At 41.5% G+C, this 24729-nt stretch overlaps 1 protein-coding gene across 1 annotated transcript; it reads left to right on the top strand.

Annotated features, from left to right (window-relative positions):
- The first annotated feature begins 5762 nt into the window (after window positions 1–5762).
- Window positions 5763–21766, top strand: PLA2G12A (phospholipase A2 group XIIA). The gene is made up of 4 exons (XM_026499180.4): window positions 5763–6104; window positions 14995–15071; window positions 16256–16421; window positions 18385–21766. The coding sequence occupies exons 1-4, from the start codon at window positions 5894–5896 to the stop codon at window positions 18501–18503; spliced, it is 573 nt and encodes a 190-aa protein (XP_026354965.1). The 5' UTR covers window positions 5763–5893; the 3' UTR covers window positions 18504–21766.
- The last annotated feature ends 2963 nt before the right edge of the window (window positions 21767–24729 follow it).

The following is a 24729-nucleotide window of genomic DNA, read 5'->3' as shown; positions in this document are numbered from 1 at the left end:
ACAAACCAGAATAGCCTTTATAAACCCAGCCTTGGAAGTCATTTAGCCTCGCTTCCATCACAAGACCTGACCAGATTGAGGGGAGGAACTATAATCCATCTCTTGATGGGAGGGGTGTCAAAAAATCTGTGGCATGTTTTAAAACCTCCACCATGTCCTGGCCCAGCAAACCTGGACGCCCGGGTATGAGCACGAAGGGCTGCAAGCTGGGAGAAGGTAGCGTCGTGGCCCTTGAAGAGCCAAGCCAGTCTGCATGGTGACCTGGGACCTGGAGGCTTCACAGCTGAGTGGACCAGAATCGGGGCTTGAAGAGTGAAGAGCCAGCTTCTCCGTAGTGACTCCATGTGACAGAAACAGGAACAGCAGGAGTGAGATGACTGGACTCCAGGGTTCTCTCAGTCAAGAGGTCTACATAAGGGCTCCTGGCTGCAGAACACAGAAGCCAATCTAATTGGTTTAATGCAAGAAAAAAAAAAAAGATGTGTTCCAAGATACTATGCAGTTCACAGAATCTCCGGGACAGCCGGTGAATTGGCTGTGCATCTGGGGGTAGCGCTCAAAGAGCACTGCAGGACTCCTTATCAGAGACCACCACTGCCGCAGCTCGGGTCCCAGGCTCCATGCAGAGGCTGCACACTGGGCACTACTGCTGGGCCCTCCGCCACTCCTGCTGCTGTGAGTTAGCATGATGTTTCCTGAAGGTGGTCAACAAACAGAGCTCGCTAGACGTGGAGCGCTGCCATCATCTTGTATCGACCCTGGCCTCAGAGCTCACTATCCTATGAGGGAGACAGAGAAAATTATAAAGCTGCACTTTGCCAGGGATGACGGAGAGGAAAGCTCACGGGAGACTCATAAACCAATCTGAAGTGTCAAAGAAAGCCCCCCCAGAAGTGAGCTTAATGTGAATTCCAGAAGACATTTCCAGGCAGATGTAAATGCAAAGGCTTGAGGGGCCAACCAACCACGAAAGGGGACAGAGAGCAGTGCAGCACGACGGCGGGGGTGCCCAGGGTGCAACTGACATGCTGGAGAGGGAGAAAAGGACAGATCAGAGAGGGCTTCATGCCAAAGAGTTGGGACCACCGAAAGACTTTGGAAAGCTCCCCCTGGAGGCATCGAGGAAGATGTATTGGAGGGGGTGAGATGGGGTAGGAAAGACATTGAAGAGACTATTGGAGCAATCCAAATGAAAAATGACGAAGGGAGAAACTATAGCAGGGCACTTTTAAAGAGGATGGCACTGATCCCAGATATATTAAGGGCTGAAATAGATGGCAGCTGGGGACAGAAGAGAGGACAGGGCACTAGGGAGAGGGATAGGAGTCTAGAATAACTCCCAAGTTTTCCCTTGGATAATGAGATGATTGCTGTTGCCATTAATTGAAGAAATAAAGGAAACAGAGAAAGAGAAGCAGGTTTCATTAGTTAAGGATATTTTGAAGCTGTGAGGTCTATGGGAGCCTAGGAAAGATGTGTATAGCATGCAGTAGGAAATATGTCAGAGGTTTGGAAGTAGCAGAAACCCACCCTAGAGAAACCACACATCTGAATTTATCCTGATGGTCTAAAACCCTGCAGTCGTACCCAAGTGTGTTCCTTTCCATCCTGTCCAGCGCATCCTCTCTGTATGCCTAGTAATCTTACATTCTACCCACAAAGATCCCTTGAAAACCTCTTCCCTGATGGCTGTGCTTTGACTGTTGTGTTCCCCAAAAACTCATGTTGAAATCCAGTGTGATGTATTAGGAAGTGGGGTCTTTGGGAGATACTTAGGTCATGAGGGTGGAGGCCTTATGATTGGGATCAGTATTTTATAAAAGAAACCCCAGAAATTCCACCCCTCTTCCATCATGTGAGGACACAGAGAGATGTCAGTCGTCTGCACACTGGAAGAGAGCCCTACCCAGAACCTGACCACTCCAGCACCCTGATCCTGGACCTCCAGCGTCTAAAAGTGTGAGAAATAAACTTCTGCTGTTTATAAGTCACCTAGTCTGTGGTACTTTGTTACAGCAGCCCAAACAGACTAAAACACTGATCAACTTTGCCTGATAGAACATCTAAAATGGCAAGCCGTTATCTTCAATATAACACGGAACCAGCCCACGCTTACAGACCTAGCGTAGCCATCTTTTGTCCTTCACTTTGTCCCCGGTTTGCAAGCTATTCATGCTATTAATTTTTTTATTTTTTTAAAGGCAGAGGCTGGAAACACTTATTTCCCCTTGATTTGAGCCCTTTTTAGAAACCAATGTTCCAGCCTTCTGCCTTAACACTGGCCAAAGACTGATCATTATGGCTGGAATGGTTTCACCACTTGGCACTTATTTTCATCTCAATAACACTGCTCAGGCCATTTGCTGAGACATTGGAAAAGACTAAAAAATAGAAACTGCCCTTGATCATTTGTATTTTGTTGATTTTGTGTTGTTTCAAATAACACAGAGGATTCTCCTCTCCAAGCATTGAGTTAATATGTTACATTAAACCCAATACATTTGGCATTCTTACTCATTAATATCATCATGTTCCTTATGTCCATGACAGTGAAGAGACCATTTGGGGTTTCCAGATGATGTATCTGACTGATTATGCTTATAACTGGACTGGAAAGCTCTGTAGAGAAAACACAGCCTAGGGACTCCTGGGTGGCTCAGTCAGTTAAGCGTCTGCCTTCGGCTCAGGTCATGATCCCAGGGTCCTGGAGTGGAGCCCTGCATCAGACTCCCTGCTCAGTGGGGAGCCTGCTTCTTCCTCTCCCACTGCCCCTCCCCCTGTATGCTCTCTCTCTGTCAAATAAATAAATGAAATCTTTTAAACAAAACAAAAACACAGCCTAGTCTCAGCCACCTAGAAGATCCCATTCCAAGGCACATGTATCATGCAGACAAGAATCTGCATACATACAGCATATTTTATATTTTCATAATTTTGTTTGAATAGAGGAAAATTCCTCTTCCTTTTTTTTTCTCCTCTCACTACAAGTATGTCTTGTCCCCAGTGTTCCACTGAAACTTTTCTTGTGAAGTTCACTGTGACCTCCATGTTATTAAATTCAGTAATCAATATCAGGTCCTCATCTGCCTCCATACCAACCAAATCGGTGGTTCTGCTTTTCTTAGACCCACTGCAATAAAGCACTCTCTTCCTGCATTTGATGCCCCTTCTGAGCCTCTTTTGCCACTTCTTAGTTCCTCAACCTCCTACGACTTAGACTTCATTCTGCTTCTCCACACACACACTTTTTAGAGGATCTCTTCTAGTCCCGTGGCTTTAAAAGTCATTTCAATGCTGATGACTTCCAAATAAATTTCTAGTCCTTATCCCACCTCTGAACTACAAATTCAAAATAAGCTTCTCAAACATGGTATGTCTGAAATTAATGTCCTAAATTTTCCCTGAAATCTGCTCCTTCTGGAATCCTCCCCATTTCATTTTGTGAGAACTCACTATCCTAAGTGCTAAAGCCAAAACCTCAATGTCATTGATTCGTATACCATATACCATACTCAATCCAATAGTAATTCCTGTTGGCTCTACCACTAAGTTCTATCTAGAATATGACCACTTTCGCACCTCCACTGCTCCTTCCCTGGGCCAAGTCATAATGATGTCTTACCTGGTTCATTACATCCTAACTGGCTTCCTGGCTTCAGCTCCTGCACATCCACAAAGTATATCTAGACAACCTCGCCATTTTCTAGCAGGAAAGACCTGGAAGTTGTGGGTTTGCAAGCAATAGTGTCTGTCACAAGGAGCCCTGCATTTTTATTTTGTACTGAGCCCTGCAAGTTATGTAGCTGGTCCTGTAGTCAATGCCAAACTCTAGTATCTAGCAGCAGGAATTATGGGGGAAAAGTGAATCTTGGAATTACTGCAGCAGAACAACAAATATCTAATGATTGAATATGAAGTGAAATGTAAAAATAAAACTTAGAATCTTGTTTTCTGGAAAGATGGTGGTGATTCCTTTGGGGAACACAGTGGAAAAGGAAATTTGTTTCAGAGAAAATGAGAACAACTCTCTTAGTCCAAAGAACTGGAGTTTGAGAATTTAATCCCTAAAGAGAGATGAAACAGAGAAGACTAAATCTGAATCCTCAGAGCAGAGGCTGTAGTTAAGGCATAAGAAATTAGATGAGATCACCAAGGAGTAAATGTATAGAGGAAAGGCAAAAGGGAGACCCTTTGGGGCTTCAGTAACTGTGGGTTGGAATCAGGTTACTACATTCTCTTTTGTTGTGGAAGATTTACTCACGTATCTCTGAAGACTTGAAAGAACCAAACCTAGTTTAAGGGTTTGGGTGGTGGAATTAGGTGGGACCTCAGAGGTAATCTAATTCAACCCCCACACTTCAGAGATGAGAAAACCAATGTTCCAAAAAACTTTAAAAAATTCGATGTTCTCTTTTCTCAATGTTTTGAAATGTGCTGTCCAAAAATGAAGGAAAAAAAGTCTTTGGCATCTCATGAAGGTAGGAATAGCCCCCAGTTTGACTGGATACTGACTCCTCTGTACTTCGACTCCTTCACCTTAAAAGGCGGACAATACCTGCAGGGCACAGGTCTCCCCTTCCTCCATTGTGGTAGGTAGATCACAGCCCAAGGGCACCTGGTGAGGGTTGCAGCATGGGGTTGGGCTACATCTGTCTGCGTCTGCCAGGAGGGATTCCTTTTTCTGTTTCTAACTCACCTAAACTCTGCATCCCTGTAAAGTGGTGTTCTGAATGTGAGATGGTGTATGTGGAGTACATGACACAGAGTAAGTTCTCAATAAAGAGGGATATAATTCTTAGCAACTCTTTAGTGCACATTTATTATACTTATGGAGCTGGTAACAAACACAAAACGCCAAACTAGAATTTATTGGTAATTTTAATAAGGAAAGACGCATCTATTCCCAACACTTGCAATACTGCCCTGGATCTTACTATAAAATTCTTGGAAATTTCCGGGATACAATATAACGAGATATTTATAGCTCTGGTAAAGAACTACTGCAATTATTATTTAAGGATTCTGCACAGCGCAGGGGAAAAAATACTGAGAAACATCACCGGCTATCAAATTACAAAATATGGTGAGCAGAAAAACAGTGATTTTCAATTAAGATTTTTTTTTTTAAACTATTCAAGTGTAGAGTACCCTGTCTTCCTTCTCAAGAAAGAAAACACAGTTTTTATTGTCAAACCATTTTCTTCTTCCAGAATTTCTAAGTGAGGATCTAGCTTATGCCCGTCAGTCAGGCACCACCCCGCCCTTGGGTCGACGGGTCTGGTTCCTGCTCGCCGCCGCGGGTCCAACGGCGAGTACGCGCGGAGGTGAGATCCGGAGTCCGGTCCACGTCTCACGCAGAACCGCGTTTTCAAACCGAAACTTAGCTGGACCCCTCGCAGCTCGCCCTGTTAAGGGGCGACGGGAACTCATTTCTCCCACGGCGTCCACACCCAGAAAAGCTTGTCGCTACGGACGGGGGGCGGGGGGGTGGCAATTGCTAGGCTGGCCCTGACAGGTCAGGGGCACTCTTCACTTGGCTGCCCCCTCAGGCAGTACTAACTAGAGCCCGGGCGGAGGGGCGCCGCCGGCACTGCCTAGGCGTGAAGGTCGCCGCCATCACCCCACGCTCCCGCTACGCCGGCCTCTGACGCACCACGCTGGCGCGCAGGCGCACAGTAGGGGCCGCGGGCCCGGGCCAGCGCGTGCGCCAGGCCGCGCGTCTTCGCGACGGCGCCGCCTCCCGGCCAGAGCGCCCAAAAGGCGGAGAGGGCCCGCCTCCCAGCGCGGAAGGAGGCGTGGGCATGGAACCGGCTGGGGACGCCGAGCCCCGGGCTGGCGCCGCTGCTTAGGGCGCCCCGTGGGCTCCGTGGGGGCACGGCCCGGTGCTGCGCGGATGGCCCTGCTCCCGCGGCCCGCGCTCGCCTTCGTCCTCCTCCTCTTGCTGTCCGCCGCTCTCAGGTGCCAGGAGCAGGCCCAGACCACCGACTGGCGGGCCACCCTGAAGACCATCCGGAACGGCGTTCACAAGATAGACACGTACCTGAACGCCGCCTTGGACCTCCTGGGAGGCGAGGATGGGCTCTGCCAGTATAAGTGCAATGACGGTGAGAGGGAGCCCAGGCCCTGCGAGGCCCTCGCTTTCAGGGTGTTGCGGGGACAGAGATAGTGGAGGTGTGGGATGCAAGGCAGACCTTGACGTTGTCCTGTGTCCTCTAGCTGTGGAAAAACTTAACCGCTGCTAGAGTCTTACCATTTTTGTGATTGAGCAATCAGGTTAGAAGTTCGCACCACTATTGTTAGAATATAAAAGGTCACCCGACGGTGTACTCCCCGTTCTGTTTTCATTGCTTTTGAATTACTACCTTTTCTTCTCTCTTCTTTTCTTTTGCTATTGCACGAAGTTGCCTCAGGACTCTGTGACGTACGCATCATGGGAATGGAGTGGAACAGACCGGTTTTAGCCCTATATTTTAGCGCCCTTAGTCAGCCGAATGTGCAGAATATACAGAGAATTTTAATCATGACGTTTTACCTTTCTCAAGAATTGCTTTTAATTTTTTTTTTTCCTGCGGAGCTACAGAAAATAAATTGCGACCTTTGTACAGACTTTTGGTGTACTCTATTGTTGAGAAAGAGTTCCGATAACTCTTCTAGAAATTGTCTGTAATGACTTGATAGGAATTTTCTTTCCTTGGATATCAGTGACGCCTCCTCTCCATTGTTGGTTAATACCAATATAATTGTTTTGATTTACTTTTCATATTTTTGAACTTTAATTCTTTTTTAATCTGAGAACTTGTTTGGTGGCATTGTTGGTAATAATAAACTCAGTGTCTTAGCAGAGATCTTTCTTTTCAAGCACTTGCTTTTTTTTTTTTTTGAGTGTTTAAATATTGTAGCAGCTCAGATAAAGTACTCAGGCTTTTCTTTGGAAATTCAAAATGTTAAGGCTTTGGGAGATCATGTTTCCAATTAAGAGTAGACAAAGTCGGGACCTACTTCATTTAATGCTTGGCAGCTTAAAGTAATGGGGAACTCAGTGACTAATGGTAAAACCAGATTGCATGTAGGTGAATTTAAAAGAAATTTGTGTCATGTAAAACTGTGATGCCACTTGCTGCCTGTAATTCTCAAAATAATTTCTAGTTTTATGTTAATGGAGGTAAAGAATGAGCCATATCTCATATGCTATGAAGTGCTAAGTGTTTCCTTCCTAAATTTATGCCTAGATGTTACCACCAGTATGCAATCGGGAAGGATGTTTTTGTCCTTGTAGAGCTTGTTAGGAGGAATAAGTGAATTATTTGAAAATTAAATGGTTGCCTTTCCTGAGGCAGATGTCATAATTTTACTTAGTCATCCCCATTCATTATACAAATATTTGAGTGCCTGTTACGTCTCAAGTGTTCCACCAATTGGAGATTCAGCAGTAAACAAAACAGACAAAATTCCTGTCCATGGAGCTTACATTTTGGTGGGGAGAGTCAGTAAACTAAAAAACAAGTAAAATAAACCAAATATACACTATATGTAGGTCTGAAGTATGCCAGTGTTTTGAGAACACGAGTAAAAACAGCAGTCTCAGTGTTGGGAGGCAGTTCATTCATTTAAATAGGTTGTTCAGGGAAGGTCTCAGTGATAAGATGGCATTTGAGAAGAAATCTGAAAATGCTGAAGGTGACGCTCTGATGACCTGGGGATAAAACCCTCCAGGCAGAGGGAATGGCCAGTGTGAAGGACTGAGAAGAAAGGCCAGTCAAGGATGACTCTGAAGATTTTGGCCTGAGCCAAAGGAAGGATGTAGTTGCCATTTACTGAGATAGGAAAGGCTTAGAAGGAGCAGTCTTCTTTAACTTCTGATGAGTCAGGGGTGCTAGAGTTTATTTACATTTAAAATAGCTCTGAAGTGGAATGAATACTGTTCCTATTATAAAGATTATTTTAATCTTTTGTTTTACTTAACCTTGTTTATCTTTAACAAGACTCTGTAAATTTACCATGTGGAGTCTCAAGCAAGACCTCCAGGATAAAATGTGCAAATGAACTTGAGAATTTAGGAAATGGTATGCTTCGGTGAACATCGTTTTGTGACTTAGTAAATGCTGTCTGCTCATAGGACTGTGGTTCCAAGTCACCGTGTTGATAATGCCAACATAATGAAAATAGTTCTTTAATAGCTATTATTTGAGAAGTCTCCCTGGAACACTGTTTCAGCCTTTCCCTGATTTTGGAATGCGAGTGATCAAATCAGAACCAAACAGAAACCGACAAATCCCAAAGCTAGAGGAGCATGGCAGTTAAGGGGTGTTTAATAGTTGCAGTAAAGAGGTAGCAGTAAAGAGGTAAAGAGAGCTTAAAAAAAGACTTGGTGGTAGGGAGAGTGTGATCAGATTAAAGGGCACACACTTGTTGCATTCGGTTATCTCTGGTTTATCAAAAGAATTGGCTTTATGGAGACTTGCTCCCTTCTGGGCACTGTCGTCCCTCGGGTGGGAACAACGCATTACTGAGATTGAAGTAAAGTTACTTAGGGTAGTAAATTAGATGGTTGCTATTTTTTTTCTTAATTTTTTTCTCCCTGACAGCAAAGAAGATTTGAGAAAGAAAACTTCCTGATTTCTTTTGAAAAATAGAAAACAAAATTGGCTTGTAAAAAGTTTTAGATTTATGAATAAGTAGCTCATTCAGTGATTTATGTTTTAACAGGATCCCTTTAGCTGTTGTGCAAAGGATAAAAAGAGTCCATGGAGGTGGGAGAGCAAGAATGGAAGCAGAGTGACAGGTGTAGGAATTCAGACAAAAGATGGAGGTGGTTTTGTCTAGGTTCATAGCAAGAAAGATGGTGAGAAGTGGTTGGATTTGGGGATATATTTTGAAGGAAGAGCCTGAAGGATTTGCTGATAGCTTGGAAGGAAGGTGTGATTAGGGTAAAAAAACGATTCCAAAGTTTTTGGCCTAAATGATTAGAAGGATGGGGGTGCCATTAACTGTAATAGGGCAGACCGTGGAAAAAAGTCACTAGGAAAAAAGAATAGCATATCTGTATGCTTTTGAGAACGATGCAGCAGAGAGTAAAAACACTGTCGAGGGAGAAATGAAGGAGGATTATTGGAGTCAGGTCCTTAGGTAAGTGAGAGGCGTGGGTCCCAGCGCATAAATAGATTGGCCAAGAGCACAGATGGCCTGTCCCTGTTACTATAGGAACAGGGTAGAGGATACGGGCACCGATGCTGATTAGGTGGATAGATGTCCCGAGTTCTTTTCTGATTGCCACAGTTTTCTCAGTGAATTAGGAATCAGGGTCATCAGCCGAGAGCAAAGATGGGAATGGAAGTGTTGGAGATTTGAGGAAAATAGGAGTAGCACAAGGGCCCTCCGCAGATTAAATCATGAATTAAAATCTCAAGTGTTTGGGAAAGCAGGTTTGGATTCTATGCTGCATTTCCTGTAAAGCACAGTACTAAGATCTTTGACCCAACAGCCTTCCCTTTCTGTTTCTCATATGCTTCAGTGTCATTCATGTGAAGGAAATGGGTCTGTGTTGGAAGTATTTACATCAAATTAAAAAAAAAAAAAATACGTAGAAAAGATCTGTCGTTATGTCAGTCCAGGCACATCTTTAGATTTTATCTGTCCATACAGATTTAGATAAAACATCAAGAAAGGAGCATTTGCCTAAGTCAAAAAGTAGAATCAGTGAATAGTATTTCCATTAGTCGTACCCAGTGGGTTTGGTTTGTTTTTTAAATTCTTTTTGTCTCATTTTTTTCTTAGCTTTCTGTATTTGCTTATGAATTTTAGGGGGTAGTGGCTCTGATACATCATGGATTTTGGGTTGACTTTGATGTTGCTTCTTCTGTTATTCAGTGTTTGCTTGCTTTATGTATTAGTCTGTTCAGACTCCTGTAACGAAATACCATACACTGGGTGATTTAAACAGCAGGAATTTATTTCTTACAGTTTTGGAGGCTGGAAAGTTCAAGATCAAGGTCTGGCCAGCACTGTTCTGTAGTGAAGTTTCTCTTCCTGGCTTGCGGACAACTAACTGCCTTCTTACTGTGTCCTTACATGGTTGGGAGTGGGAGAAGCAAGTTCTCTGGTGTCTCTTCCTTGCCCTACTCTCATGACCTTGTCTATACCTAATTACCTCCCAAAGGCCCCAACACCAAATCCATTGGGAGTTAGGGCTTCAACATAGGAATTTGGGGCGGACACAGTTCAGTTCATAGCACTTTGCAAAAATTGGCACCCAGCAGAAATGCTAATTTTTTTTTAATGTTTAGCAGCTTACAGCACCATTTACAACAACATTTAAAATAATATTAATATATTTATAATTTTTGGAGTGTATAGCAACTTTCTATATAACTTGTCTTGCTCAGAAATAGTAATTTCAATTTAAAGGTGAATTTAGAACTTCAAAACACTTTAAAAGGTTTTAGGAAATCTGTTATTTCCCAGTTTTCTGGGGCTTTTTGTGTTTTGGGGGGGTGCTTTTTGTTTTTTGTTTGTTATAGATAAAGAATAATTTCAGGTAGGAATTTTCCCCATTTTTTTAATCCAGTAATTCCACAGGGGCCTACTGTGTGCCAGGCGTCTTCTAGGTGAGCAAGACAAAGTTCCTGTCCTCATAGAAACTGGCTATTATGTTAATTTGGTCAATGAATGTTAGAAAGAAGAATAAAACCAACCAAGGGTATATGGAATGGTTATGGAAGGGAAGGGGCACTATTTTAGATGGAGTGAGCAAGGAAGGCCTCTCTGATGAAGTGACATTAGCAGGTTCTTCAAAAGCCAAACAAAAACCAGACACATGCCCCCTTTCCACTTATGCTGGGGAAACAATTTTATCAGCATTTATTTTGTGGTGTTATTATTCAGTAGTTCACCTGCGGTAGATGTTGGTTCTCACTGCATTTTGTCAGTTTCACTTCTAGGAGTAGTTTTAGACACTAGCTCTGTTTGAAACATCTGCCTCCCCCATTGTCGCACCTCCATTTTCAGGTTTGCTGACACATTTGCTTCTGTACCATCTCTGTTCCTCTTCATTCTCCTGTAGCAGGCAGGGCCTGTTTTGGTTTGGTGTTTCTCCCTGACTTCACTTGTTTCTGATCATTCTCCCACTCAAAGGTAATTATCTTTTACAAAATGAGAAAATACTTATGTTAATACATACATATGCAGACGCCTATGTATCATTGTCATTACACACACCAGAATGTTAAGAAGTGTTTTATAGACTCAAAATTAGAAGAAAATCCATAGATTAATATAAAATACAAAGGAAGGGAAAAATAGAAGTACTCCTGTAGTATAAATATTAGAATATTGAGGGAAGCATCTTCCCAGAAAAAAAAAAAAAAGTAGACACTTGAGATTAGAAACCCACATGCCTTTAAAACTCTAGGCCCATATCAGTTGTCTGAGAGAGATAATCTTTGATTCTCATGGAAAAGGGATAGGTGCCAGAAATCTGGAGACTGGCAGATGGGGAATATACAGGGTATCCAAAAAGTTGAAAACAGGATAAACAGTATGTTAGTTACATTTTCAAGTAATGTGCCCAATATGTGTTGCTTCAACCTTCAGATACCGTTTTAGGTGATACATTTCTAAATTGAGAGCAATGAGTCCAGTCATTAACCTGAAAAATACGTTTAGTAAGTACACTGCTTTTCCCATTTCCAGACTTTTTGAGTACTCTTTGCCTTAATTATTGTACTTTTTTCAGATTAAAAACTCAACCCATTGCTTAATGTCTATTGCTAGATGAGTTTCTAAACATTTTACTGTTGATTGTTAAAAACCCCTGACAAGAGAGCATTGTGATGAGGCTTCAAGGAACTAGAATGGCTCCCCCAAAATATCATGCCAATCCAGCCTCCCTCCCATTCAGTGAAGAGATTTCTAGTGTGGTAGGACAAAGAAAACCATAAAGCAGATGGCAAGTTTCTCATGATACTCTCATGAGAAATGTAGGCTGGATAAAACTTGATTTAAATGACATCACAACTGGTTGAGTGGTCTACCCAAAATGTTGGGTTGATGACTTCATCGCTGCTTATAGAGAGGGCTTATTTATGGCAAGGTGTTGCAGACCTCTGCCTTGGTTAATATCTGTGTCTCAAGTTTGTAAATGTCTGGGAGCAACAAGTAACACGGGGTGAATAGCTCTAAATTTAAACTGTGCTGAACAGTCTTGAATGATGAGCTAAAACTAACAAGACAGAATTTCACAATCTAATATTTAGGCTCAAATTTTGAAATGTAGAAGTGCTGAGTCTCCAGCAGTAGCTAGAGTTTATTTTAGAAAGAACTGGTGGTTTTTTCCTACTGTCTGATGTGTCTTAGCACTGAGACGCAGCTAAAATATATGCTAACAATCTTAGGCTCTATTAATAAAAGTACTTTGTCTACTTCAAAATAGGCCCATCACACCTACTGGTGTTCAGTTTGGGATGGCACATTTTAAAGAGATGTGAGAAACTAGAAGTGATCAGTCTTTGGAGGTTGATTAATACTCGCCAAACTCAAAGGAGACTGAAGGATAAGCAGCAGTACCAGTTTATTTTTGAGTATGAGAATTGCCACGGGATTTGCCTTCCAAGTCACCTTCTCATTCATTCATTCATCAACAAATACTTATTGAGAACATAACCATATGCTGGGCACTGTTCGAGGCTTTGAAGGTACGAAACAAATTCCTTCCGTCACGGAGTTTTTATTTTAGTATGGGGGGTCAGATAATAAATAAGTAGGTTAATAATATAATATATTTGATGGTTATGTGTGCTACAAATGGTGTGGTCAGAGAAGGTGAAGGAATAACTAGGTACCAGCGGGAAGAGCATCCACGTAGAAGAACAGCGGGTTTGGTGGCACTAAGGCAGGAGCAGACTTAGATGTCAGTGGAACAACGAAGAGGTGGGATGTGATGGAATGAAGTGAGGAAGAAAGGAAGAGAGGAGAGAGAACAGTAAGGAGATGAGGTCAGAGAAGTCATGGTGTGTTGTGTGGGGTGCAGATGATACCGAGTTCATAGGCATTGGAAGAATTTTGGCTTGTATTCTGAATAAGGTGAGAAGCCATTGGAGGAGTTTTGGCAGAAGAAAAACTTATCTTACATATTTTAATAGGATCACTCAGGGTTGGTGTTGAGAATAGACGATGGCTGGAGGTGGTGTGGGGTGCTGTGGAGTGGGGAAAGCGGAGTAGGGAGACATTAGGAGATTATGGCAATAATCCGTGGTGGCTTGGAGCAGGATGGTAGCAGTGGAGTTGGGAAGAAGTGATGAGATTCTGAATATTTTGAAGGTAGAGTCAGCAGGACATGCTGTGGAAATGGATGTGGGATATAAGAAAATGAGAGAGTTGAAGATGGCTAAGGTTTTTTCCTGAGCACCAGGAATGTTGGAGTTACTTTTATCTGTGAAGACAGGACTATGGATGGAGCAGGTTTGGGGATGAATGCCAGGAGGTACCTCTTAAGTCTGAGGTGCCCATTAGACATCCAGGTGGTTAGTGTATCCTCCCTCGGTGGGCCCTTTAAAAAGTGGAAAGCAAATCGTAAACAGTTTTCTTAAGAATGAATGACCAAAAGCAGGAGTTGAAGGATCACAGTGACTCATCTGTGACAGCTTGAGGTATGTACCTTCATATTCCAAGGGCCCCGAAACAACCATGCTTCTTGGACAGTGCTGGGGAAACAAGACCAACTTCTGTCATTGGCCTCCTCATTCCTCGATCCATCATACCGTTCTCTTCGTCCGTGGTTCTTCAGACTGGGCAGAGAGGCTAACGCTGTGTATCTTCATGAGGTTATCCTCTCTTTAGGCTCTAGTTCCTCACTGCAGCAGAGCGTGTGAGGCTTAGCAACTCACTTAAACCATTTTTAGATCCTTACTTGAGTGTGTTACTTATTTTGATGGTTGATTACTGGAAGGGTTGCTTTTTTTTCCCCCTCACTTTACTTTTGGAGGGTAAACTTATCTTTATTTAAGTCTTCTAGTAATAAATATTGGTTGACTGAAAGTTGGTGGATACTTTATGTTTTTCCTAAGTAAGGAACTATGGGGAGATATTTGGGATAACAAGAGATGTTTTACTTTTAGAATTGAAGATAAATGGTAGTCCCAAATGTTGGAAGGATTATCAGGTGAAATAGGTAATTGGCTTGTTTTGTGTTCCCCAGGGGTAGAGGATTGCTCATAGCAAAACAGGAAAGAATTTAACAGTTGGTGCCATTCCACAGTGGAATAGGCTGTTTCTTGATACTGTAAGAGGATTGTGGGAAACAAGAGAAAGTAGGTGACTGTTTGCTATCTTGAAGTGATTTGTATATTTCATGAGGAGAGAGATTTTTGAAGTACTTTGCAGCAGTTAAGATTGCTGAGATAATGTCATCTTTCTCCTTGTTCCTGAACCATTGGTGCTATTAGGGAGAATAGAACTGGAGTAATATGGTTCACCAAGCTATCTTTATTCCTGACGTTTTTCCTTAGCTGGCAAAGAAGTATATTTGTGAAATAGTTGGGTGGAGTCCGGGCTAGAATGTGTGGTCCTGTAATGTCTTATAATGGCGTTAAGGCGATTAAATGTTCCTTGGATGACCTTGTCTTCCTTAGATTTAAGCTCTATGAGTAACCTGGTTAGCTAATGGTTATTGACGTTTGCGTGCAGCGGAGTATTGGCTGAAGGTTGGGAAGATACAGTTCTTGCCCTGTAAATTCTTAACCAAAAAATGTAAGTGTTAGGATGTACAGGGGAACAGGGTGGATTTATCTTTCATACATATGGACCCGGTCTGGCATATAACCTCTGAAATCTCCTGAAGTCCAGAGTAAGCTTTTATATGTTTTGTATGGTATAAGCTTAGAATAAAGACATTCACTTATGTCAGTACCCAAATATTAAATATTTCCAAGGCTAGTCTAGTAGTACATCATAGACCTTTTTGCATGTTTTTAATCATATGATACCGTTTATATTTTATAGGATCTAAGCCTTTCCCGCGTTACGGTTATAAACTCTCCCCGCCGAATGGCTGTGGCTCTCCACTGTTTGGTGTTCACGTAAATATACTGTTTTCTTACTTGAGAAGCTTTATGACCAGTAGGCTATGTAGTACTCTTTTTTTTTTTTTAATTTATTTATTAAAGCGAGCATGCACAAGTGGGGGTGGGGAGGGGCAGAGAGAGAGGGAAAGAGAATCTCAAGCAGACTCCCTGCTGAGTGTGGAGCCCAGCGAGCAGCTCAGCCCTGAGATCATGACCTGGGCCAAAATCAAGAGCTGGACACTCAGCCGACCGAGCCACCCAGGCGCCCCAACTATGTAGTGCTCTTAATAATGCAGGCTGTCAGTGTGTTCTCAGGGTCACAAATAATTTTGCTTGTTGTAATGGTAATTAGGTTTATTATATTCTTTTATAGCTAAAACACATTTAATAAGTCCTAACAAAACTAAATGGAATAAAATTCACGTTTTATTTTTTAATCTTGTAGATGTTAATACTATTGAAAAGACATTTCCTCATGTCACAAACATGGTTTAAAAATTTGGAGTATAGAAGTAATGCTACTTACGATGAAAAAGTACAGATAAAGCTTAATATTTTCTATATTAAAGCAAAGGTAAGGAAGATAGCTGTGTGTTTTTTGTAGGTGAAGCTGAATCTGAGCCCACCGTTGTGGGAAAAAAAATGTTTATGAGTGATTCCTGGACGCAAGCGTTTTGCATATAAAGTTATTTAAACCAGTTAAAGATAAGTTATAGATTTGAAGGAACAGTATCTTTAGGGAATGGATACTTAGAGTCGAACCACAATAACATAAAATGTAAGTTGTAGGAGCTTTAAAGTTTTCAGTGATATTTCATATAAAGTACATTTTATAGGGGGAGGGGAATAAAATACTTTGGAATGTCCAAACATCAGTCTTTGCTCTTAGCCTGACCTGTCTGTTTTTAAAACTATGTTTTGTGTTTTGGACAGTTGGAAGTTACATTTGTTACCAGCAGGTAACTGTGAATATTGCAAAATAGGGAGTTCTGAGGCATGGCTGAGAGGGAGAGAACATGGGTGCATGCGGGTGAGTGATGGGCAGACGTATAAATAACATGGAAAACATTTGTAAACAGAAATGGATTTGGGAAATTACACAGCAGTCATCGTCCTTGATTTCTAAGTCTACCTGAATGCAGTACTTCAGAGAAGTTTTGAATTTCATCAACAATAATCCATTCAAATGCCTCTTTCAGCTTAATATTGGCATCCCTTCCCTGACAAAGTGCTGCAACCAACACGACAGGTGCTATGAGACCTGTGGCAAAAGCAAGAACGACTGCGATGAGGAATTCCAGTACTGCCTGTCTAAGATCTGCCGGGATGTGCAGAAGACACTAGGACTAGCTCAGCATGTCCAGGGTAAGGAGGATCTGGCGGGATGGAGACGAGAGCAGTTGGTCAAGTTTTATTGACTGCTTTATGTTTCAGTATAGGATTTACTGCTAGAAATCTTTCGCTATGTATTACTGTACCTGTTGTGACACAGCCCCTTCAGTTTTCTGAGATGAGGAGTCATGGATTTTGTCATCTCAAATGATCTGTAGTCATGGAAGCAAAAAGTGTTAGGAAACCTTGGGGAGAGGGTATGCGAGGCAGAAAAGAGTTCACCCAAGATCTTGTGCCCTGTAGTCTCTCTCTAATTATCCAGAGCCTAAAGTTTGAAATCCTGGATCCAGTGATTTTAAGGGTATAACATATGATTCAGAGTGGGAAGTTCTAGAAGATTTGAGCTTTAACTCTGTCTCCTCATATGTATCTGTGTCAGGAGGGTCTCCAAAAGCACCCCCAGGTTTGCTAGGAGGCCTCACAGGATTCAGCATATAGTCATACTCAGAGTGAAGGGATACAGAGCAAAGTCAGCAAAGGGTAAAGGTGCATCAGTGTCCTCATTATAAAATAATACCCATCTCATAGAGGTCTCATAAAGATACAATAAAATATTTGTGGAAATACAAATCACTGTACAATTACTAGAAGTTACAAAATCTTTTCTCTGTCAAGCTGAAGTATTTATCATACGTTGAAATCGGAAGACAAGGTGCAAGAAAGGAAACTATAGATTTTTAAGCATTTTTCATAAGAAACTGTGCTAGCTATTTTAGGTATGTTTTCCTCAATGTTCACAAACCTAAAGAAGTTAGGTAGTGGTATACTCATTTTTCAAGGAAGGAAACGGAGGTTCAAAGAAGTAACTTGTCCTAAATTGCATTCTTCTGATTTTAAAACCTGTGTTCTCTCTACTGCAGTATTCCCCAAGCACTGTCATAGGTCTGATTGTGAATTCCTAGTTATAACTGTCAAGGAAGAAGTCTCTGCTCCAGGGGCAGCTTGAACTCTCAGCCTCTGAATCCCTTTGCCTGCTTGCGGCTGAGGCAGACTAGTTGCACAGCGGAAGTGTACGTGGATGTATTTCCTGTCTTCTGATCTAAGGACATACTAATGTGGCTAAATGATGAGCCAATTTCCTTGCAGTGCCCTACTGAATAATTATAGCCTTTACACTTCTGTGGTGGTTGTGTTCCTTAACGGCACAGCCTTTTGGAGAACTTTGAAAATGTCAAGATTTTGCAATGAATAGTTTCTTCCTTAACTTGAGTATTTGAAACTGGAAGTATTTGGACAACTAAAAGCTACTCTGTGCTGTGTCTCTGGAAGTGAAGTGTATGAAGACAATCTCACCTGGCTGTTCCAGGCTTCTTAGAATAAGAAAAGTAAATCCATTATCTTTTTTACAGTCCTAAAAAAAATTTCCAACCCTGCCAGAGGAAAAATACTGTTGATTCCTAGGTCTCCCTTCCCAGGCTAAATTGGGGTATTGAGAAAAAGAGAGAGACTGGGGTTCATTTACCTTAAGCATCTTAAATGATGTGTGATCAGTTCTTAGAAGTCATTGGCCATAATTAAATGTTTTGAAGTTTCTCTGTTTTTAACCTTTATTTTTTCTATACCTAAACATCTTTCCTTGAAATGCAAAATTTAGAGTGTTCTAAGGCATCTTTATTAGTGGTATTTTTCAGATAAAAGGAAAAGTAACAGTGATGAGCTAATCAGTGTTACTGAGAGAGACTCGTTTGCCTAGTAGAAAAAAATTGGGTTGAACAGTTGCGAGCAAACAAAAAAGTAGATACATGCTCAAGATGCCGACACTAAAAGTCTGTATGCATGTGCTTCTGGCCTGTGAGGCTTTGGGAGGACGTTGACGTAACATGTTTACGTGCCCACCGAGGATGTGCTTGACACGGTGCTGTAACATGTAACGTATGTGGAGGGAGCGCGGTGCTTTGCGGTTGCTCAGCAGTAACAGCACTTGCTTACTCTGCAGCCTGTGAGACGACAGTGGAGCTCTTGTTCGACAGTGTTCTGCACCTAGGCTGCAAACCCTATCTGGACAGCCAACGAGCCGCTTGCAGGTGTCGCTACGAAGAAAAGAGTGATCTTTAAAGAAGATGCTGACAGTTGATGACAGCAGATAAGGACAGAAGGATATAGCCTTTAACAAAGAACTGCTGTTTTTACAGCATAAAGCTGCCTTATTTTTGTGAAAGGATTATTTTAAGACTTTTATTTTGACATTAAAACTAAACTAAAGAAAAAAAGGGGGAGGTGATCTTCCTGGACCTTGCTTACCTTCGTGTACCAAATTGTCTTGACCAATCTCAGAAAGAGGTGCATGTTAAGGGGAGAATATTTTAAAAGAAGGAGTCTGTAACTCAGTTTTCACAACTGTATTTACCAAAACAATGAGGTCAAATGTAAAATTGATTACAAGGTATGTTGAATATCATCTTATTTGGAAATACGGGAAAATCTTCACTTAGAAGTATATGTTTACTTTAAAATTTTAAATATACATTTATTCCTGGAAAGATCTGTTTTTTCTGTGTTTTAATTAACACATAATATACTATTTTCCTGTAGCCCATTGAGCATATGAATAAGTCTCACTTCTGTTAATGACAAGACTAGTTACAAGGACAAGGTTTCCATGTCTCTTTTTCTTATAAAATTGGAACTATCAGCTGGTGGCCTGTTAGGACCCAAAACCAGGATATCTAGGTATTATGTAATGTGTCTAGAGGGTGACATGAACAAAATTCAGAAGCACAGTCACTCCCATTTTATGAACCATTCCTATGACAAATACCATATTTTGCTGTAACCTTTGCCTAAGTTGAAGAAAAGATGGATTTCACGAGACAAATGAAAAGTTATCTTGCATACACATTAGCGCATTATGTGCTGCTCTGCTTTGGTGTTTATTCCCTAGCACTTGGTCCTCATACTAGATTCAGGTATATTTTTAGAAGTCTGTAACCTTTTCCTAATAGTGGTCTTAATAAATATTGTTCTTGATACTTTTTTTTTTTTAAGTCTTAACTGTGGAGTCAAAAGGGATGGTAAAGCAAGATACAAAGAACTATCTTTTGTAGATTTCTTATTTACATTGAAAATTATTCGGAAACGTTTACAGGAAATCCCAGGACCTCAGCTGCTTCTGAAAATGTCTGTGGGTGCTGAAAGTTTCTCCGCCCTTTGGGAAGCGCAGCTATAGTCCTCTACTGCTGTTCGCCTACCACTGGCTGTTGGCTTTCCCTAGCCTAGGATCCCAAGCCATAGATAGCTTTTGAGTAACCTATAGCCTAAGTTGTTAAGATAAACTGCTTGGGATATCAGAGGACAGCCACAGGAGAAGTGGTTCTTTTTAATCCTTACAGGCAGAAGTGGGCAGAGAGAAAACTGTGTTCTGGGGAAAGGGCCACATTCCTAATTTTGAGTAGATATCGTTTGTTAAAAACCTAATAACTTCCCAAACTGAGATGACGGAGCTTTTCTGCTAAGAGATGTGTCCTCTATGAGACAGGGCAAGTGTATCCCTGTGACTAATAAGCAAACTGGGCTCTAACTTAAATGTTGGGAACCCTTGGGGCGCCTGGGTGGCACAGTCGTTAAGCGTCTGCCTTCGGCTCAGGGCGTGATCCCAGCGTTCTGGGATCGAGCCCCACATCAGGCTTCTCTGCTAGGAGCCTGCTTCTTCCTCTCCCACTCCCCCTGCTTGTGTTCCCTCTCTCGCTGGCTGTCTCTCTCTGTCAAATAAATAAATAATCTTTAAAAATGTTGGGAACCCTAAATTGATACTTTTCAGACTTTTTAAAAGGTAACAGTTTTATAAGCCATTATCCATATTTAATCTTTATCAGTATTTACCATTGAAATACTTGACCAGGTAACTCTAAACTTACAATAAATTCATGGATTTTCTTGGCAGGATTGGCTTTCTCAAGAGGACAGACTCGGAATTCTATAAAACATTTAATTCACGGTCATAAATTATATACAAAGATCAGTAGAAGCTGTTCTTATATGTTAAGATTTTTATCTTGGAATCATTTTAGATTTACAGAAAAGTTGCAAAGATAATACAGGTTGCTGTGTACTCCTTACCCCTAATGTTGATATTTTACAGAACCGTGAAGCATTTGTTAGGAAACCAACACTGGTGATTGCTGTTAACTCTAGACTTCGTTTGGATTGTACTGGTTTTTCCACCGATGTCGTTTTTCTTTTCCAGGATCCAACCTAGGATGCCACATTGCGTTTAGTCATTATGTCTGATAAGCCTCTGGTCTGTGATGGTTCTGCAGGCTTGTTTTCCAAAATCTTGACAGTTCTGAGGAGTACTGGTCAGGTGTATTGTAGAATGCCCCTCAATTTGGGCTTGTCTGATGTTTCCCTCATAATTGGACTGGGGTTATGGATATTTAAGAAAGAAAACCACAGAGGTGTTGAAGGGTTCCTCTCATCAAATCATATCAGTAGTTGAATGTTAATCAGCTTGGTGTGTTAACTCTGAACACTTGGTTAGGGTAGTGTCTGTCAGGTTTCTCCACGGTAAAGTTCCTGTTTTTCCCTTTCCATACTCTGTTCTCTGGAAGCCAGTCCCCAAGTCAATCTGTGGGGGGTGGGCAAGATTCTGTTCCACATCCTGGAAGGGGGAGTATCTTTATATAGTACTTGGGATTTTTCTGTAAGAAGGATTTGTTTCCTTACCCCTCCCATTTATTCAATTATTTATATTGGTATGGACTCATGTATATTTCTTTTTGACTTTGGGTAATGTTTATTTTATTGCTCAGATTGTTCCAGCTCGGCTGTTGGAAGTTATGTCAGGTTGGCTCCTGTATGTCTCTAATATGCCCCCATCCTTTTGATTTTTGAGCACTTCCATACTTTCTGGCAAGAAAGCAGGAATGTTGCTCTGGGCTCATCATGTGTATTTCCAGCACTAGAATCAGCTTCTCCAAAGAGCACTGGTTCCTGTTATTGGAGAATGGTTTCTGGTGGAACTTAGAAACCAGTATCTGGGTGCTGGATGTGCTCGTTGCTATTGGGGTGTCACTGCTGCTAGACCCTCCCAGCAAACAGCTAGGAAGTATGTGTGTATGTTAACCCGTGTACACGTACAACCTATAATGATCTCTGTGTGTGTGTATTTTTGTTAAGCTGAACGTGCGTTCTTACTCATGTCTTCGCTTGAATCGTGTACCGCAGGGCATGTATGTAGATTTTGAGAATGGTATTTTCTCTATCCGTAGAATAAATTCATAAAAAAACAAGCAAAAAGAAAACCCCAAAACTAGCTTTTAGTAGCTCTCTGCAAGAAATACAATACTGATATTTTAAAATAAAACTGTATTGCCTTCAAATAATGCTTATGTCTTTAAAACCTTTTAACACACTTCTAGCAACAGAAAAGGCTGTGTTCACTTCATAGGTGGAGAAACTGAGGCACCAAGAAGCTCTAAGGAAGACAGAATTGAAATACAAGGACAAAAGCAAATGAAACACAGCTGGAACAGGCTTTCCTTCAGTGAACCTGTAAACTCTACTAGTAATATTAATTAAAAAGTTGTTTATTAGCTTCTAATTTTCCCTACGATGAAAAACTGGTATTTCTGTCAGTATTTATAGAAGTACAAGATTATCAAGAAATCAAAATATATTATTTTATACTGGTACAAAACAAGAATAACATCTAACAAAATGAGGACAGTGGAGTCTATAAAAACCATGTAGTAGACCGACTTCAGTGACTGTGGAGTAGAATGAAACCTATTAGGTAAGATTCTTCCACATGTATTTCGTTGCATTGTTCAGATTCACAGGTACTGCTCGTAGTATATTCATTCAGGTTGTGTATAATGACTGGTTACAATAACTGAAGTTGCCCTTTTAGTTTGCTGTTTTTCCTCATGGCTTAACCTTAAAAAACCAGCCATCTGCTCACATCATAAAAGCAAGAATGAGTTGGTGTAACCAGTATATAAAAAATAACTAAAACTGGATCAGTAGTATCCTCTTGGCATACAAGCCACAGTGATGTTAGGATTTTTTGCCTCAGGCTTACAGGTTTCCAAAACATCCTTCCAAGTCTCCTTGCTGACAACTTTACAAACCTTTTTTGTTGGCTTCAACTTTTCTTAAGTGTAGGAATCAGGATTATAGAAATCTAAAATTTCTGTGATTTATATAGGGTAACCAGAAGGTTTAGTGGGGTAAGCTGGAAAAAAAAGCGACCAAAATTGAGGATTATCTCTGAATTTTATTCTATAGGTTTCATTTCTAGGATAGGTGACAGCTAAGACCTTCAGTTTCAGTAAGTTCTGTGACAGTGACGTTCAAGCCCTCTGTCAAGTAACTTTCAGTCTTTAGGGTATCTTACTTTAATAATATGGATTTGCTTTCGGTTCTTTTTTTTCTTCTTTGAGAAGGTAGGATTGGTAGGATTCTAATTAGTCTATGTCTGGTTTTCAAACATGAGCGTGCAGTTGAATCACTGGATTCTGGCATAAAAACACCTACTGGGCCCCACCCCCAGCTCCTCATTCAGGAGATCTGATTCTGTAGGTCCCAGAAGAGTGCATTTCTAGTAACTTCCTAGATGATGTTGATACTGCTGGCTTAGAGACCACAGTTTGAGGACTGGTCTAGATAGTCTTCAGTAGCTAAAAATAATATACTGAAAGCTTACTGTGGGCCAGGTACTGTTCTAGAAGTTTGACAGTTACTGTCTCCAAATGGAGTAAGCTTAGTCCCCATTTTACAGAGAAGAATTTGAAGCTGGGGGAGATTAACTTGCATTACTTGTGCAATGTCTCACAGCTAAGAAAATGGTGGAGCCAGGGTTAGAATCTAGGCAGCCTGTTGTCCGGTCCTAGGCACTTACCCATTTTACTTTTTAAAAGGCTGGCTTACCCTAGCTTTTACTTTAAAAGGCTAAAATCACACATTTATAATTCTGAAATAAGTATCTCAAAATGCTTTGTACTTACATCTTAAGATAGACAAAAATCTTACTTTAAAATATAACCACATGCATATGTTACAAAAATACAATTTTCTGAGCTAACAAGATACTGGGAGGGGAAAGGTAAATTCCTTTCATCTGCTCCTTTCAGATAAGTGGAAGGTCAGCTGTTCACTCTTATAGAGTGTTTTAAGGACTCAAGCAGAGGAGACCCTTAAAATTAGGCAAAAGGACAGGAAGTTCTGGTGGTCAGATAACGCATTCAAACTGGATAAAGTCCAGAGTGCAAATGCCGAAATTCTGGATCTCATTCAATGGATAAATATTTACCGAGCACCTCCTACATGCTAAGCGACTGTGCCAGGTAATGGGGAAACCTAAAAGAAGGCCAATCCTCTCAATGAGCTAAAGATGGTGGTGACAGATAATTTGAGCTCTTCAAAGCCAGGCTTTAAGTAGTCAATTCACTTAATCGTTACAAAATCATACAAGACAGAGTATTTCACGTCTTAACTACAGAGTAAGTTGCTAAAATAGATTTCTGAAATATGCATACAGCGAAATGAACAGAAGTAAATGGCATGGGATGAGGAAAATCCTCAGATTTCATATTCTAGTTAATGACCGAGCACACGTGGGAAAAGTTATCGTTAAATTTTATTTTCTTCACCCCAATAGGGTAATATTTATAGAAGACGGATCCCTTACGCTTCTTAGGTATTCCTTATACTTAAATGTATTAGAAATGCTGCCTTAACACATTTTTTCCCAGTCTGAAGATGGTTACTTTTTATGTAACCAAATGACAAGGCCCAGAGAAGTTACAAAAGAGGACGCCACCTTTTCATCCGATCTCAGAGTTGTTCGCTGAAGCAAATTTACACAATAGCCAACCACCGACGGCGGAGCTCGGTTAAATGCAACCTCGAGCGCCCCGCCGCGCCCAATTAGCGCATTGTTCGGACACTATGGGCGAGGACAACAGGCTGGGTGGCTCAACCAGTCTTCATCTATAGACTCCAAAGTTCGGGCTCCGAATTTCTGCATGATTGCTCCCCGAATTAACTTTACTTATGAAAGCCAGACATAATCCTAGGGTTGCCTCCAGTTTTACCTTGTCCCGAGTGCCCCAAAGAGTATTTAAAAGAATCATTACAGGTCCAATGAAGTAACTGTCACTGGGGAAGGACTGCCCGGGAAACAGGAAAACACGACACCCTCCACCTTGGAGGCGGTCGGGAAGAGTAAGCCCTGGGGGCGGGGACTGCGAGCCTCGGCTCCCCACAGGTGCTCTGAAGCCGCCCGCCGCTTCCCGATCCCCGGCCCGCCGAGTGCCCTCGGGGTGGCAACAGGCATTTCCCG

Source organism: Ursus arctos, unplaced genomic scaffold (assembly GCF_023065955.2).
Source record: "Ursus arctos isolate Adak ecotype North America unplaced genomic scaffold, UrsArc2.0 scaffold_11, whole genome shotgun sequence".
Lineage (NCBI taxonomy): Eukaryota > Metazoa > Chordata > Mammalia > Carnivora > Ursidae > Ursus > Ursus arctos.
Note: the sequence above shows the minus strand (reverse complement) of the source record. Positions and strands in the feature narration are given on the sequence as shown.

Coding starts and splice junctions, on each gene's coding strand:
- PLA2G12A (XM_026499180.4), top strand. CDS start 5,894: ATGGCCCTGCTCCCGCGGCCCGCGCTCGCCTTCGTCCTCCTCCTCTTG. Junction 15,072..16,255: donor CTCCACTGTTTGGTGTTCAC/GTAAATATACTG, acceptor TGCCTCTTTCAG/CTTAATATTGGCATCCCTTC. Junction 16,422..18,384: donor ACTAGCTCAGCATGTCCAGG/GTAAGGAGGATC, acceptor CTTACTCTGCAG/CCTGTGAGACGACAGTGGAG.